This window comes from Lagenorhynchus albirostris, chromosome 10 (genome assembly GCF_949774975.1).
Source record: "Lagenorhynchus albirostris chromosome 10, mLagAlb1.1, whole genome shotgun sequence".
Lineage (NCBI taxonomy): Eukaryota > Metazoa > Chordata > Mammalia > Artiodactyla > Delphinidae > Lagenorhynchus > Lagenorhynchus albirostris.
This window is the reverse complement of record NC_083104.1, coordinates 94313699-94332529: the sequence shown is the minus strand read 5'-3', so window position 1 is coordinate 94332529 and position 18831 is coordinate 94313699. Positions and strand designations below refer to the sequence as shown.

The 18831-nt window shown below is 37.3% G+C and overlaps 1 protein-coding gene across 1 annotated transcript in view; it reads right to left on the bottom strand.

Moving 5' to 3' along the window:
- RANBP9 (RAN binding protein 9) overlaps nucleotides 1-18831 on the bottom strand; it is an 88822-nt gene that overhangs the window by 10922 nt on the left and 59069 nt on the right. The window contains exons 6-11 of the mRNA XM_060163660.1: nucleotides 11590-11774; nucleotides 8963-9075; nucleotides 7528-7636; nucleotides 5839-6029; nucleotides 4525-4669; nucleotides 1129-1250 (exon numbers count right to left, since the gene is read on the bottom strand). Of these exons, the coding sequence (XP_060019643.1) occupies nucleotides 1129-1250; nucleotides 4525-4669; nucleotides 5839-6029; nucleotides 7528-7636; nucleotides 8963-9075; nucleotides 11590-11774 (865 nt within the window). The remainder of the gene's footprint in view (nucleotides 1-1128; nucleotides 1251-4524; nucleotides 4670-5838; nucleotides 6030-7527; nucleotides 7637-8962; nucleotides 9076-11589; nucleotides 11775-18831) is intronic.

Here is an 18831-nt window from a genome sequence, read left to right as displayed (position 1 = left end):
AAACAGTATAAGTCACTAATAACAACATCATAAATCACTAATGATAATGATAATAGTTACTGTTTACAAAGCACTTACTTTGTGCTATTAGCTTTTTACAGATCAACTATGAGGCAGTTATTATTATACCCATTTTACAGATGAAGAAACTGAGGCAAAGAGCTCCTAAGTAATTTGTCCAAGGTTACACAGCTAGTAAGTGGCAGTTGCAGAATTCAAATCCAGGTGATCCGGCTCTAGAGCTCCTGCTCTTAATCACTATGCTCAAATTACTCCTGGAATGTTGAGGTTGCTTGCTGATATCTGATAGAGTGAAGCTAGGCTGCCTTTTCAATCATACTCCTTGCTTGAAAGAGTGAATTATGCATTGGAACACACAATCCTCAACAACAAGGTGGTTGTGTAATATAAGTTTGCATTTATAAAGTAGTTTCTAACAATCTGAATGAATACCTTTTAATCTCAAAATACTAAGAAATCTAATGTTCTGACAAATAAGAATGTATAAGCTTCAATAATTTTCACTCTCCAATTGATGGGAAAGTTTGCTGATGGTTTAACTTTTCGGTACAATTTACTGCACAAGTTGTCAACAAAGTAAACTTATGCGTGCGAACGTATCTGTCAGCCACATGTTCTGAGGGGGCAGGAGCCAGGGGGTGTCAAATGCAGGCGCCTACTATCTGCCAGGCGCTGGGCTGCGCAGAGTCACATATATTCACATTGAATGAATTTAAGAAAGTTTGATTAGAACTTATAAAATCATCTCTACCCATTTGGCCTTTATTGGCTATACTGAAATAGGTATAAAAACTTTTCATATCTCCAACCTTAGCTGTCCTAAAGGATATTTAACACTAATAAGTTAGTACTCCTACATTAATGAAAGCACTACAGTTGCGCAGAAACAGTTCAGCAAAGAAGATACTAAAAAATTAAACTCTACTCTCTCTAGCAACCCCCTCTCACAAGAAATTTTACAAGAAGTAATACATATCACTGTAAAATCCAATGGCACATACATCTTTAAATTTGATTTGTGCTCATCAGCTGTGAATCAGTACAAGTAAAAACATAACCTTGTAGTCATCATTTTTTATTAAAAATGTAAGAAATATCACTGCAGACCCATTTCGGTGTCACAATCTTCCATTTCGTGGTCATGTTTAGAGCTACCATTTAGGAAACCATTGGATGAAGTTTCTCCAACTCCATTGGAGTAGTGATCTGTTTCCATGTCTACATCATTACTGAAAATGAAAAAACAAACCTAATTTTAGAAATAGCATACTTGCAGCTTAGTTTAAAATAAATTACTACTCAACTACAGAGCCTACGTATAAACTGACTTCACAAGGCAACAGCAATCTGGAATAAAGGTATTTAGTTACATCCTGAATGTATTCAAAGCCCAATCTGTAGCTGACCTTTAACAACTCTGTACTCCTGGAGATAAAGTACGTGGACTAAAATGTAGTGGTTTGATGACTTCCGATCAATATGGAGAAATCATTTTTCAGCACGTATTTCCCACTATTTTTCAAACTCAGATCTGCTCTCCATTCTTTGTTAATGAACTCCTGGCCCTCACCCCAGCATGCACTTGCAGCGTGTAAGGGAAACCCTCCCTCTCAAACTACTCCTGGAACCCACCTCTCTTCACCTCTTTCCCCACCCTCATACTCGACTCGCTTCTAGACTATTTTTTTTCACTAACAGCCTTGATGTTTTGGCATTTGTCCTCACTACTCAAAAATATACTCTTTCTCAATGGCAAGTAATAACCTGCAAAACTACTCAGTCTCATCCCTTCATACCTTCCCAGCGCCCAACACTATTTTTCTCTCACAGGCTTTCTTATTGGTGAAGATTCTCAAGTATTTTTGCTGCATCTTAATTTTTTAAATGCTGCTCTGGAGATACTTAGGGCATTGCCAATTCTCACCTACGTCACGCTGCCTGAACGAATAGCATGTGCCGACAGTTCCATGCTGAGCTCGTCAATATTTGCCCTTCAGATCCTTCCACACCCCAAGCAACAATATCTAACCATCCAAATTTCTCCTATGAAGATCTAGGTTATGATTATACAGCTCAGAAGGAAACGCTTGATGAAAATTTAGAGAATATTTAAATAAAAATGATCTTTTCTCATTAAAAAGGCAATGTTTGTAGGAAAAAAAAAACATCGAATGCAGATAGGCAAAAAGCACCTCATGCATAATAATGCCAGCAAAGGTAACCAATGGTTAACAGCTTGGGTGCGTGGGTGCATACATACTTCTATCCGTAAGACCTATCAGGGTAAAAAGGCCCATAGAGATCTAGGAAGAAGAGGGCAATGGCCCCAGGACATTCCTGTCAGTCAGAAAAGCTTGTTTAGTATCCTGATGAAATTTGAGAATTGATAAGAAAAATCAAACTTTGAAAATAATGTTTAATTTAAGGGAAATCCTTAAGATCGTAGCTTTTAGTGATCTTATTAATATACTAAAGTGCATTTTTCATAATCCAATATAATATTTGAGAGGGATACTTTCATTCAACACACAAAGAGCCTCTGGGCCATGCTCTGTGTTAGGTGCTAAGGATATAATGAAACAGCCCCTGCCCTCCAGAAGTGAACAGCCTAGAAAAAGCTAATAAAGTTATTATAGTACAGAGACTCAGTTCTGTGATGAAAGCTCCACAAGGAGTGACACAACATTTGGTGGGGATATAAATCAAGGAAAACATCCTGGAAGAGGTAACATCTGAAGTTGAGTTTCACAGCTTGAACAGAAGTTAGGATGGAGGAGAAGAAGGAGGGCGGGGAGAAGAGCATTTCTGATGGGGGGTAACGGAGAAGGCACAAGTCTAGAAGTCAGACATCCCAGGAAGTAGTCACAGCTCTGCAACTTACTAGTTACTAATTATTGACCTTAAAAAAAAAAGTCATTTACTTCTCTGGTACTCAGCTCTACATCTGTAAAATGGTTTTCACAGTTAATACCATCTTTGCCTACTTCACAATACCGTTGGTAAGGAAAGCCATTACCAACTAGAAAGTAACTGTTACTGCTTAACAGTTTAAGACAGTTTAAAAGCTTACTTTCTTCTATACTGCACACAAAAGAGGATGCTGTGTCATCAACCCCTTCCGTTAAGCTTGCTTCCCTCAACTCAGGTGATAATAGGTCTCTTCAGCAACTTCCTGCCATGAGGATAGTATTTAAGAGAAAAACTCACGAAGAAACTGCAATCCTACCCTCAAACTATGGTAGAACCCTCTAACAATGATAAAGTACTAATATACTATAAAGTACAATGATGTACTAAAGGCTTAGTCTTTTAAATTTCCATACAAAATTTTCACAATATTCTAATCTTATATTTTCTAGTTATGTCATCTCTACTGACTACCCTGACCTCCTCAGCAAGAGAGTCTGTTTTCCTACTGTTCTTCTCATACCATTTTTGTGGACTTCATTATCACCTGTACCACACAATACCATTACTTCAGTACATTTTTGTCATTTGTGACAGATAACCTGGAAATTCTGATTAATCTCCAAATTTGTGAAAACAGATTTTTACACATACTTCTTTCTCTAGAGTCATATTTCCATTAAGAGTCATGGTAAACATTAGGTTCTCTCTCCTTCAATGGGAGAATTTTGCAGTGATAAACATTCCCCCAAAACGCAGTGTGACCAATCAATTCACGTTCTAAGACCAAACCAACATCAAATTGATAAAATCCATAAGAACTTGCTGTCACACACTAGCATTCAATTCAAATGAAACCTTCAGGTTTCATGAATAGTAAACCTGAGTATGTCATAGTATGCTGAGAGAGACATCTCTTCTCTCAAAGCTCTTTGAGTGGAGACCATGCCTAGCAGTGTCTGACACCCAAAAGGTTCTCAATACTCTCCTCGCACTGTATATTTTTACTAAATGACTTAACCGTCTGTTATACGCAAGCTACTTAAAGATAGGTTCTCATCAACAAATATTTTTTGTAAAGTTAGTTATTTGGAACTCAGGAAACACTTCACACACTTACACCAAAAAACCCACACACAAAGAAAAAAAATAGTTGTAACTGTATCAAATGTTAACTGCAGAGGTTAAATATACTAATGGAAACATAACAAGTGGCATGTACGTAACCACCTGTATGGGTCTGCGGTGGCAGGAAGATGAAATGCAGAACCGTAACAAGTGGCATGTACGTAACCACCTGTACGGGTCTGCGGTGGCAGGAAGATGAAATGCAGAACCTGGATGTGTCCCTATCACCCCACTAGAGGGAAGAGTGACGTAGAGGAAGGGGAAGGAACAGAAGGATGAGCCTCCATGAACTCTAGGAGAACAGAAAGCTTTGGAGAACTTACTCCCCACCCCTTTAACCTCTGGGGGCTTGGGAACTCTCAGAGCCCCACTATGGACCATCTAACTCAATTTCTCCAAATTATTAAAAATGATGACATCTATAATTAAGGTTGCTTATAGTAACGCAAAAGCTAGGGATATCGTTACCTGGTGAAGTTGTTAACTTGCTGTGACCTTGACATGTTTATACTGTTCAGTTCTGGTACATTCAAACTGGACGACTGGTGTTTACTATGGCAGTATGACTGATGTGCTTTATTTGATATTACACCATTACTACAACTTTCAAAACCTGGGAAAAAAGAAAGAGAAACTTTATAAAAATAGAAACAAACACATAAGGTTGTAACAGATGTACCATATTCTGATCATGTATTTAAGACTTTTATAATGCAGGAAAGTCAATGGACTACTTAAATAGAAAACAAATGGATAACTTCTTTGAAAGAACATAAGGTTACTTAATTGTGAGCTGTCATCTCCTCCTGTATTTATTGAAGGCTTAATTATAGGTCTCATTTAATCCTCACAACCCCCCAGCCCCCGCCCATGAAGCCCAGTTATCATAACCCCATTTTACATATGAATACACCGAGGCTAAGAATCTGTCCAAGCCTGACGTGACACATGGTGTCAGAGGGGTGGTGACTAAGGACACAAACATGAGAATCAAGCACACTGTGCAGGATGGTGATGTAAACAGGCTGAGAGGCAGCAACGTAGAAAGGTATATGCTGAGTGAGAAAAAGCAAAGGTGTTGCTCTACTCTTTGAAAGGACAGGAAACAGTATTTGATTTCTGCTTTAGAAAGTTAAATGTACAGAGGAAACATAATACCTTGGGAAAAACAGAATTAAAGAGACAAGCAAAGAAAAAAGACTGAGAAGGATCAGAAATAAACCTGCAGAAGTGATGTCATAAAGGCCAAGAAAGGAGAGAATTTTAATTAAGAGAACACCAAAGGCCTCGGTGAGTCCAGAAAAGGACAGGAGGAAATGAACAGGCAGAGCTGACTCCTGCTGGCAGCTTGGCTGGGAAAGAGCGAGCAAGAGGCAGCCGGGCTGGGTGGCTGGGTATGGGGATCGGTGGCTCCAGACACCACAGCCGCGTCACCGCCTTTGCAGTTACCCTTTCCTAAAACACACAATCACCTTCTCATGACCAAAGAGCTCCGCTTTAATTTCTAGAGACAACTTGAATGTTGCCCTTCATTTATGGAGATCTGTTAATAACCTGTTCTTAGAAACAGCTCATCTTTAAGTCACTTCCTGGTACTGTGGTACTAAAAACACATGAATCTGACCCACCCACAATTTTTCCTCCAGAACATCTTGAGATCAAGTATACAAATGTACCAAACGCCTAGCAGAAATGTCTAGATTTTTGAAAAAATTTTATTTTGGTTCAAAACCACGAAGAAGGGTAAAAATTTTAAGATAACGTCATAAGACTGAACCTCACCAGAAAAATGTGCAGCACTTCCTTTGCCTGATGCTAAACTGTGGACACTCATTCCGTGGCTGGGGCTCATACTTGGACTACTAAAAGGTCGAGGACTCACAGGGTAACTGTCTTGAGATTTTGGACTTCGGCCTCCCAAACATCGTACTTCACTATCTGTACCATTCACCATTTCTATAAACTGACGCACTCTAAAAAGAGAAAAGAAAAATTTACTTGCATGATCTTCAAATTACTGTTTATTTAATAGCAACAGATTTCTGAAAGGAAATATTTTAAGAACTTGTATTTTTATCAGTAAATGTGGCCTTTAGATAGTATGCTAAAAACACTAAACATGGTTCCATATACTGTACTGCTTAGAATCAATTTAAAATTTTCCAGAAAAATGAGAGTATAATGCAAAAGACATTTTATCGCCTTTAATCAAGATTTACTAAGAAAATGAAAATCTGTAGCTATAATAAACAAACCAAAATGGACCTCATTTTTTTTAGCTAAAATAATCAAAATAATATTTGCACTTGGAAGCAAACCAAACAGTACATAAGAACATCATGTACCTTTTTTTTTAACATCTTTATTGGAGTATAATTGCTTTATAAACATGTACTTTTATATACATACCTACCTACATACAAAATAAGAGCCTAAGTCCCCAAGTTTCCTCATCCCTCTTAACCAAAACAGGCCACATTTAAACTTTGATTCTAAAGCAAGACAATTTTGACACTGGGCTTAGAATTTCTGGTGCTTAAAGAGTTTAAATCTTAAACCTAATAACATCTGAATTTTAAAATAACGAAGATTCATACGACCAATTAAAAAATGCCAAGTTAGGGTGGCTATTATTTATGAAAAAAACAAAAACAAAAAAAGAAACAGAAAACAAGTGTTGGTGAGGATGTGGAGAAACTGGAACTCTTGTGCACTGTTGGTGGGAATGTAAAACAGTGCAGGGCTATGGAACTGTGAGGACTAATTTTCAAAAAATTAAACACAAAATTATCATATGGTCAACAATTCCCCTTCTGAGTGTAAATGCAAAAGAACTGAAAGCAGGGACTCTAACATATATTTGTACACCCGTTATGCTAAGTGAGACAAAGCAGTTACCAAGGACAAATATTTTATGATTCTATTTATATGAGGTATTTAGAGCAGTCAAATTCAAATTTATAGAGACAGAAAGTAGAAAGAACGGTGGCTGCCAGGAGCTGGGGGGAGAGAGAGGAATGGGGAGGCAGTGTTTAATGCGTACCAAGTTTCAGTCTCAGATAATGAAAAAAGTTCTAGAAAGGGATGGTTGAAAAACAATGTGAATGTACCAGAAACAATGTAAATACCAGAAAACTGTACATGCAAAAATTGCAAATTTTATGTATATTTTTACCACAGTTTTTTAAAATGCCCCAAACTTACTATAAGGCACTTTACAGGAGGAAAAATAGACATCCATCTTCTAAGTCAGACTTTCACATTCTTAGACACAGGGACAGAATGACAGAGTGCAAACACGAAGCAACAGCTGCCTTCTGCCCACAGTCCTCGACACAGAAGCACATTCTATAACCTGTCACTTAAAGGGGCTACATTACAAAATTATATCCAAATATCTGAAAGTATGAAAATAATTTTGATTATATAATACACACATGTATCATTAATATAACATTTTATTAAACTCACTTTAATGTGAAAAGGAGATTGGGATTTCTTTCAAGTAAACTTGGGTATAACTGTTGTGTTGTTTCAATGGCTTCTCCCATTCTTCCTGCTAACACCAATTTCTGAATTCCTATTTAGAAAAAGAAAGCAAAAGATAAATTTTTTTTAAAAAGAATAGAAACAGAAACTTAGTGGATCCTCAAAAAAAATATAGTAAAAAATCTTTAAATAAATTATCATGATTACTTTCCACTTCTTTTTCTAACTCAGTTTCTACTTCAACGAAAATTTTCAGACAAATTAAAAAATTAGAAAAACAAGTACTTTATTAAACTATTAAAAAACCCCACAAACTCGCATACAAGTAGCATAGGAAAAATACCTGTTGAGCAATACTGATGTACTAAACACTAAAATGAAAAAGATGGGTACGTTATGGCATACACTGTGGTGATGATTTCATGGATATATACTTATCTCCAAACTCAGCCAGGTGTATATGCTAAGTATGTACAGTTTTTAACATGTCAACCATACCTCAATAAAAGTGGTTTTTTTTAAAAAAAAAGACCATAGGAAACATTAAAGAAATAATATTCCAAGTGTCTTATCAAATACTATAACCTTTTGCACCCAGTACTAAACGAATGCTAGCCTTTGAGTAAGACCTGAATCCAATAGCTACTCAGTGAGCAGTCCCTGTGGGTTAGATGATGGGGATACGAAGAGTAAGCGGTCACCTCCTGCTTGCCAGAGCTTACAACGCCGTGAGAAAGACAGGCAAGCATACGATTAGCTACAACGCAGTGTCATCAGTGTTATCACAGCAGTCTGACCTATAAAAAATTTGTTTTCATCCATCATGATCTTACCCGTAATGTCTTGTTTTTATCCCTATACTTTCATCAAGCCATGCCCTCCCTGATGGCCTAACCGCACCAATCTTTGGATGGCTACTGTGAACCAGCTGTATGCTGACCTGCCCTGGTCAGAACAGACTCCACAGCTCTGGCCACAAGCACCAGGACCTAAGCCATAAATACTTAAGATCAATACTATCTTAAATTTAGACAGCAATTTAAATGCAAAGATACTTAAATTTATTTTACATGTTATCTCTACTAACATCTAATCGTGGACTACTTTACCAATTTAAAAAAACACTGTTTAGTAAATGTTTACTTCCTGAAAGCTCAAGAAAACATATTTTAAGAAAAAATGGCAAATATTTTTACAAAAATTTCTCCAAAATTGTATCTTTCTACATCCAGAATGCTAATAAGTGAATTTTTTAATGTAATCTTCAAAAATGTCAATAAAAATAAATTTCAGAGGCATAATTTCAAGTTAATATATTTGAAAAAATTTTAATTTAAAAAATAAAATTTCTAAAAATCAATGTAACCAAACCTATAATCTGAAAACAAGTGTTAGCCATGCACCACAGGGTCCTTACTTTGTCTATTCTTAATGGAAGCTAATTCTTCTAGAACGGTCTGGTCTGTAGATCTGGCAAAGGCCTCTGCTGTGGCACAGTACCCATGGTGGACTAAATAAGATGAAACCATTCTTAAAATAAAAAGAAGAAACACACATCTTTTAGTCAAGAGAATACATGCTTCATACTACAATTTATATAAACAAGGACTACTCTGATATTACAAGACCAACCTATGCCGTTGGAACAATTAAGGCTTTAAGTACCTCAACTTTAAAATAAGTTTAAAAAGATCATTTTGTCTTATTCATGTAATATTTCCAAAAAGATAACTGCAAATGCTGAGGTGAGACTACTCTCCCTAGAAATAAGTATTACCAGAGAATCAAGGACATTAAATGACTTTGACTCTTGGTACTCCATTATCCCCAGGTCCTTTCCTATTATTTCCCATCCTTATTCAATCATACTAACCATAATTGCTATTTTACCTTTATCATATGAATTATCCTAGCAAAGTGCTGCCATTTTGTAAAATAAAACAATTTAAAAACAACAGATTAACTCTTTGTGTTCTGTAGTTGAACCATTTTCTTTATCTATCAGTTACGTAAGATGGGATCACAAGGTGTGAACACAAAAAATACTAAGGTGAACCCAGAGAGAGAATCTTCCAGAACAAAGTCTATGAGGGTGATAATATTAATCAATGAGAAGTCAGCCTTCTAATCTAAATCAGTTAGTATGGTCGTGCACAGGACATTAATTCCTCAAATATGATTTACATGTAAGTGACACTGCCAAAGAGAAAGTTTCTTTTTTTAAAAAGCTACCAAGTGGTGTTGGCATTTACATCTAACCACAAAACGTTAGAAAAACTGTTGACTACATGATATTAACTCGAATACCCAATATCTCTCTAAACACCCAACTTTTAAACCTGCCTCCATCCAGCACAACTAAGGGGTCCATGAGAAAATGGTGCGAAGCAGTGGTTCAGGAAAAGGGGACTGAGGTAGCAGAGGGGAGGATCTCTAAGAACCAGATTTTTTTCATTTTATTTCATCTAATTATTCAAATTAATTTAAGAGGGTGGGGAGAACCTCTTAAAATGGACTTCCCAGGAGGTCATGGTGAGTATCAATTTTCTGAAGCATGGGGTAGGGGAGGGTGCCCTCACTGAACCCTGGCTATAGGATTAAGATAAACAATGCTTCCTCTACAACTATCCTGCCATGTTGCTCAGTGGTAACCATTTTCAAAGCATTAAGAGATGTGACCCCCAGAGAGCCGTCTATCCTAGCTCCAACTCTAACTCATGACAACTATGGGATTCTGAGTCAGTTTCACTATTCTTTCAACTGTGCAAGACAAAATACTAGTGTTGAGGCTCTGATAACAGCTCTAGGGAAAAAGCTTGTTTTCAGAATCATCATCATGTCCAAAATTATCTCCTCAAAAAAATATGCAAAGTTTTATTAGAATTGTAAATTTAAGACTGTTCAAAGCAATTATAGAGACATTTAAGATGAACTGTGTCAAGCTGATGGTATCTTTAATTTTCTCAGGTTAGATTACAGGAGGGAGAATGACAATTTAAACTTACTGGTATTTATTTTAAAGTCTACACTATTTCAAGTTCTAAGAGCTACTATTCAGTACTACTGACATTCATGTGTCATGGCTAGCCTTTCAAGCAAAGGCACAGTCTAAAAAGTTGACTGTCACAGGAGTTACATTTTCCTGCTGACTTCCATATTGGAATTCTACCTTTTCATAAAAGGCTGCCTAAAAAAACAAGTTGAAAATTTTGGGTAAAAAATGAGTTGAGATAAGCAGTACTTTTATTGACACCCACTGTTTGCTCTGCTGCTGCCCATCCTCTACCACTGTTACTACTAACTCCTAAATATTTAACCCGCATTGAGGCATCTTAACCCCATACTCACTGTTCCTTGGTCTTTATTCCCTTTAGCTCCTCTTAAATGTCTAATTACAGAACACACAATAAGTAAATGGAGTTTTAAAAATTCCTTAAGCTGGAGGCTTTTAGTCAGGAAAAAAAAAAGGGATCCTAGTAAACAAAAATAGCTGATATTATTCTTACATAGCAACCCATTCACTGGAAAAATTTAGCCAAATCCTGAAACATGAAATGTACACATCAAGTCTGTATTCCAGTATGTAAATTACACCATTATTCTGATGCTTATTCTTACTGAGCAATAATTTATTCTTCATAAATATTTACATTACTGCTGAACAACACAGCCAAGTTCATGTCCAAATACCACAATGCTGAATTATACAATCTAGATTATCTTTCTGAATTTATCTTTTGCATTGGCACTATTAATAGTTGAATCATGTAACCTATGGAAACCGTTAAATCCTGTTACTAAGGATAGCAAATGAATTAACCTAAGAGATCTAGTGTCACTTTATTTCTTCCAGCAAATTAATAAATCAGACTAAAATACAGATTTGGTATGTGTGTCACCAAATCAAACATTAATACATTAAAATCATTAGGATATATATTAAGAGATTAAAAAGCTTCAATAAATAGTCTTTCCTACCAAAAGGATGAGATGTTTTATAAAAAATGTACTTCTGAGTATGTCAATACACATTTCTTCACTTACTTTTGTATCATGGTCTGCCACTCTCCTTCTCGATCTCCAACAGGAAACCGGTCTATCTGTGCCTGTATTTTGGTTCTCCACTCTCGCATGTAATCTTCTATATCAAACACGAAAGGATGCTGCCCAAAATTAGCATCGACGACTTCTCCTGGTGTCTGGAGCCCCACAGTAGGATATAAATTGGGCTGTAAGACAAACACATTTTACTAAACATCTATCCCTTTTATGTTAAAAACATATTCTTTCAAATGCTACAGAACTACAAATTTACTTCATGAATATTTTAAAATCTCAATCAAAAACTAGTAGAGGAAGACTACAGCAAATCATCTAAAATACATTATATGCTGGATGAAAACTATCACTTCTTGTAATCTAATCATCAAAAAAAATTCGCAGCAACCTAAGCTACTTATTTATTCAGAGACCATGTGGCATTATACTTCTAATACATGAAGACACCATTCTTGCTCTTAAGAATATGTCATATAATAGTTGTAGAGACTCAAGTATAACGCAGGTTTATCCTTCTATGTCTGATATAAGCGATGCATTTCTAGAAACTGCACGTGAAGCTAGTTACTATGAAAGTACATCCTAACTGGGCACGTACTATTCTATAATTTCATTTATCTGTACATCTGGGATGCTTTTATTAAGGGATCGTGATAAGAACTTAATTATAAGCAAAACAGTGCCATTAAGAATAGAGATTCTTTACGTAAAAATAAAACGCGCACATTTCAAGAAAAGGAAAGGATGGATTTAAATATTCAGATTCATGAAGAAATACATTTACTCCAAGATATACTCCAAGATTTCGAGGTAAAACAATCAAGTTTAATAGCTTCAAAAATTTTGTACAAAAATACAGGAGTCCTTCTTTTGGCTCTATCCCTAGTTGTTACATCTAAACGGAGAATAAGTTACTGAATGTCTACTAAACGGTCAGGTTTAATCATAATTATCCTGTTAAATCATTATTATTATTATTTGCATTATAAAGATACAGAAACTGAGGATTAGGGGTAAATTAACTTGCTCACAGTTGTTCTACACGATTGCAGAGGTGGGATTAGAACACAGGTTTATTTAACACCAAATCTTAAGTTCAATTTTTCTTTCTGTAACTCCAAATCCTACTTCATCTTCAGTCTCTGTATTCATGCCTTATCTCTTTGCTTTAATGGTTATCACAAGTATTTTCAGTACAAAATTAGGTAAAGATTGAGTATAATTCGTGTGTACATATAAGGTGCTTAGACAGATTTCACTGCAAAAAGCCAAGAGGGTGTTTGTTTTTTTTTTTAAAGAGGGTGTTTTTAAAATCAGCTGACCAACCAAGCAACCAAAACCAGAAACAGAAGGAGTACTGTGTCAAAATATTGAGAAATATATTCACACTGGATTAGGGAAATAAATGGTAACACAATGCACACAAAGATACTGAACAAATGTACTGATTCTTAACAATCAACAAAACTTGCAAGTTAATAGAATTTTAAGCCGAAGACAAGTGAGATACTTATTACAACCTTCTCATTTCATCAATGAGAAAACTGAGACCTAAAGAGCTTAAGGGGTGTCTCCAAAAGCACACAGCTTGTTAATGACACACATAAAGGAAAAAACTCATGGCTCTCTACTCGTAGCACAGTATTCTTTTCATGAAACCCCATTACAAAATTGTGACATACTTTAAAACAAAAATATATAAAGCCAAAGACTCTTATGTCAAGAAAACTAGACTTTATAGAAAACTATCTGCCACACATATAAGCATCAATGTTCCAAATATTTAAAAAATATTCTCACAATATAGGAAGACAAAGATTACTAGTTCAAAAAAATTTAATTGGCAATAGGCAATTTGAAGAAATATAAGATGATAAAAATATGAAGAGACATAGTGAACTTTTTAAAATGCAAATTAAAACAGATATTTTTGCACAGCAGATTAAGATTTTAAAGACTGAGAATAATACCCAGTGCTGATGAACGTTGGGAAAATAAGCCCTCTCATCCACTGTACATACCAATGTGAACCCACAGAACCTTTTAAGAAAGAAATTCAGCAAAATCTATTAAAACTGACAAGGCAATTTCACTTATAAGAAATTAATCCCACAGAAAAACAAACATGTGCAAATATATATGTCCCACAGCATGATTTGTAATAGCAAATAAAAAATTAAAAAGAATGTCTATTCACAGGTGGTATTATATACCACAATCACTGAAGCTCAGACCCCACTAACTACAAGATTTACCATTATTTTATGTCTAAGCAAAAACACTGCCCATTAAACTCTGACAGGCCATGGATTCTAAGATGCACCCCATATCATAAATGTTAAAATATGCAAAAATGTACATCTTCAAATTGCGGTAGTACATCATACAGTAAGATATTATAAAAAACAAGCAAAAAGAAGAGTTAAAAATGTGTATACTGACACAGAAAGAGGCCCAAGATACATTACTAAATGAAGAAAGCAAGCTATAGAATAGTGCCTCAACTATGACCCCGTCTTCTTCCATCCTACATTTAATTATGGAGATACTGGCTAACGTAAGTTTAAGACAGATCTAGAAGGGTATACACTCAACACAATCATTGTATCTACAGAGTCTGGGATTATAAGGAACTTCTCTGTTATACATTCCTGTATTTATAAATATTTACCATTTGACTAACACTCTATATTACCTTCTGTAATCAGAAAGTGATAAAAAACTAAAAATGACAAAGTCAGTTTAAGCTCAATGAAAAGTAACTAACTGTACCTTTTATTCCACTTACTCAACCTTAAAACTTGAGGGAGAGATTAAGGACACAGCCCTTAACTGACTAAACTACAAATTTTTAAAAATATAATAGACTTCTAAATTGCTAAATTATAGATTTCTAAAAGCACAGTACAACAATGCAATGGGTCTTAGTATAGTCACAGAGCTGTGCAGCCATCGCCATCTAATTTTACAACATTTGCATCACTCTGAAAAAACCTCCATACCTATTAGCAGTCCCTCTCTGCAGACCACCAGTTCCTAACCACTGCCAACCACTGATCTACTTTCTGACTCCACAGATCCGCCTATTCTGGATATTTCATATCAGTGTAATTATACAATAGGTGGTCTTTTCTGTCCGGCTTCTTTCACTTCGCATAATGTTTTCAAGGTGCATCCACGCTGTAGCATCTATCTAGAATATGGATATGTGTAAAACAATGTTTTCGGGGAAACTGATTTTAAATTAAAAAAAGCACTCCTGTCTATGTAGAATTAGAAGTGAGAATAATTTAAGTCTCTATGAAAAGAACAGAAAAATACATAGGTCTCATTTCTATTAACCCATGAAAGATGAAGACAGCTACTAAAAATGCTATTCAAAAGCTAAGTATACACAATAAAATTATATCCTCAATATCATAGTTTTGTTCTTTTATATATAAAAGATTTTTTTCTAAAAAAATTGAAGCAAATAATGCTTTCTATAAAAGGTAGATTTCAAATCAGGCCAAGGAACTAGAAAGCAGCATCATGTTAAACGTGAATAGCTTCTATAACAAAAGAATTTATCTAATCCCAACTGAATTAGTCAGCTTATACATGGACATTTCTCAAACTGGTGAGGTGAGCTGGGGAAGAAAGATCATTTTGAAAAACATCTAAGGTTTTCTGAGATGTAAAGCACCCTATGTTCCGTAATAGGTACACTTTTTTTCTGTGAACATACTCTCCACTGGGATTGAATGCTACAACTGGCTAGTGAAGGATCACAGGTACACAACATAGAAACACTTGTTTGGTGGTGCCTTTAAGAGAAAGACTAACTTCTTCTTTCCTTTTTAAGTAGAAGAATGATATGTTACATGTGGAAGTCCCAGATCTCACAGTCATAAAAAAACAAAAGAGCTCTCAGAGCCACTGTATCTTAAGAGAAAACTTACAACTACCACCATAACCACCACTTTACCCACTGCTACAGAGCTGAGTAACAACCTTGGTTAATCACAGACAAGGCAAAAAATAGAACTGGCGATTCTAAAGCAGGACAAAAAATAATCAGAAGGCAACACAAAAATAGTCAACATGTTGGGCTTCCCTGGTGGCGGAGTGGTTGAGAGTCCGCCTGCCGATGCAGGGGACACGGGTTCGTGCCCCGGTCCGGGAAGATCCCACATGCCGTGGAGAGGCTGGGCCCGTGAGCCATGGCCACTGAGCCTGTGCGTCCGGAGCCTGTGCTCCGCAAGGGGAGAGGCCACAACAGTGAGTGGCCCGCGTACCGCCAAAAAAAAAAAAAAAAAAAAAAGTCAACATGTCTACAACTAGCTAAGCCTTTTTCAAATGATCCCCACTAGCTATCAGTGAGGAACAAAACCTGCTAACTGACAAGTTGGTTTTACTTGCTCAGTGCCGCAAAAAGAGGGGGAAGAAAGGAAAAGCAAACCAGCTATGTAGGCGCTTTAACGCAGCGGTGCCCAACCTTTCTGGCACCAGGGACTGGTTTTGTGGAAGACAATTTTTTCACAGACTGGAGGGGGGCGGGGATCAGGCGGTAATGCAAGCGATGGGGAGAGGTGGGGAGCGACATGTGGAAATCCCAGATCTGACAGTCATAAAAAAAAGGGGGGGCAGTGACAGGGAGCAATGGGGAGTGACGGGGAGCGATGGAGAGTGACGGGGAGCGATGGGGAGTGATGGGGAGCGGTGTGGAGTGATGGGGAGTGGTGGGGAGCAACGGGGAGCGGTGGGCAACGGCAGATGAAGCTTCACCGATCGCCCGCCGCTCACCTCCTGCTGTGCGGCCCGGTTCCCAACAGGCCACGGCGCGCCACCAGTCCGCAGCCCAGGGGATCCCTGCTTTAACCAACTCCATTCAGAATGGAGCCTTAGCAAAACCCCTGCAACAACACTGAGCCACATGAACCTGCCTACCTGCGCCCGCACCTACACCCCGCCCCTCCACCACAGCCGCTCTTCTCTAAAGCCTCCCCTTTCCACTTAACACACTGGATCACTTCCCTTGTCCAGTCGAGGGTATGATCATTGCTACTTTTCCTCTCTGTATACAACATCAACTGTGTTTCTCGCTACTGAATCGTTCTCATCAGCAAACACCCTGCTGAATCTAACAAAAAATCTCCTACTGTTCCCCATTCTACCACCAGCTACCACATCCCACTTCTTTACTCCTCACTGTGGTCAAAATCCTCCAAAGCTGTCCATAATCTATAATAGCTTCTCTCTTCCGATTCTCTCTTAAACCTGTCCCAGTCAGGACTTCTCCGTCACTCTGCTGAAACTCTCTCGACAAGGTCACCAGTGACCTCCACTCTGCTAAACCCACTGATCAACAGCCCTGTCTTATGTGGTATGTTGCAGTGGCATTTGGCACAGTTAATTTCTCCTTCCTTCTGGATATATTTTCTTCAGTTGGCTTTTTGAGGACACCCAGCTCTTAGTCTTCCTCCTACCTCTCTGATCGCTGCTCCTCACTTTCCTGGTGCGGGTTCCTTCTCTTCTCCCCAGTATGGCACGCCCCAGAACTCAGTCCTTGCTCCATTTCTCTACAAGCACATACTCCCTTGTTGACTTCAAACAGTCTCATGACTTTAAATTTAAACACTGAAATGCCAGTGACTCCCAAATTTTCATCTCCAGCCCAGATCACTCTCTTGAATTCCAGGCTTGTACAGCCAACTGCATGCTTGACAAGTCCACTTAAACTTATCCAAAATGAACTCCAGATTCCCCCCCTCAAAAAAGTGCTCCAGCTAAAATACAGCCTTCTCCATATCAGTAAGTGGCATCTCCGTTCTTTCAACTCTTCAGGCCAAAAATCTTGAAGTCAAATCCTCTTTCTTACATTTTCACATCCAATCCATCAGAAAATTCTCTTGGCTCTCAGATTTCTAAAAAAATCTTATTTATTTATCAATCATTTAACTCTTTAATCCATTTGGAACGTACTGTAGTATACAGACAAAATCCTAACACTATATATTTTTTCAAAAAGATAAACACTTCTTCCATCACTGCCTATCAAATAACATCTCTTGGTGAGCAATTCTGATCTGTAAGACTCCAAATTTTCCCTTGCTTGTTTTCTATTATAACTTGGATTTCTTCTGGTTTTTCTAGGATTTTTCTTCAGGAAGATTAATAACCTATAGATAGGGTGTCTATTCTCTGCCTTTGAGTCTCCTGTCATCTCTCTCAAAACATTTCTAGAGCTGGAATGTATCTTATAATCACTGGCACCTTACGTCTGTTCCGGCAGCTGTCATGAGGCAGCAGTGGTCACCACCTGCATAGGTGTGAATTTGCTGAAGGATGAGCTCACCAAAAACTCTTGAGTCTTGACTGTTTTTCCTGGTCAAACAGCTGGATAAATGCAATTCCTAAGACATTTTAGTCAACAAGCCACTATGGACCAACTGAGAAAGGAATGTCAGAGTCCTTGTTGTGTCAGAAAACCTTTAGTTAATACCTTCTGGTCACATGAAAAAAGTGAGCATATGAAACCCTGTACAATGCGGTCAGGAGCTTGGAAGAAAGTGCCAGAGATATAATGGAGAACTCTTAAGAAATGTTCTTAATGGCAGAGAAGACAATATCATGTAGAAAACCACAGACATTAACTCTGAACAAGTGTTTTAAAAGGTTGGACTCTGAACATGAAGAAGTTTGGGGAAAACTTTAATCAATTTATATCGTTTACTGTAACATTTTTAGGTGTGTAATGTGATACTGATTAAAAAGTTAAATACCTGAAGAGATCATTCAGTGAATATAAAATATAAATTCTAAATGATACGAAAGCACTTTATCATAGTTTATTAGTTTGTTCGTTTCCACCACCACCACCACGCTGCCCAGTGATGCATGTTACACTGATAGAGCCTTAGATTTGGGGCATAAGGTATGTAGAATCAAACTGCTTCTTACATCTCTAGTGATGCTGAGTCACCATCATCTCCCGCCTGAATTTCTGCAATAGCCCTTCGCATGTCGGCTTGCTTCTACCCTTCCTCCCCCTGCAGTCTATTTTGCATCCCAGTATACCATAATAACTAACACTCTGCAGTGTCTTTGTATTTCATTCAGAGTAAATGCCCAAGCTCTTACAATGTCCCTCAAGGTCTAGATGATCTCCTCATCCTCCCTGTCATCATATCTGACTCACCTCCTACTTTCATGTCTCTCTACCTCCCTTCATGCTATTCTTCAAAC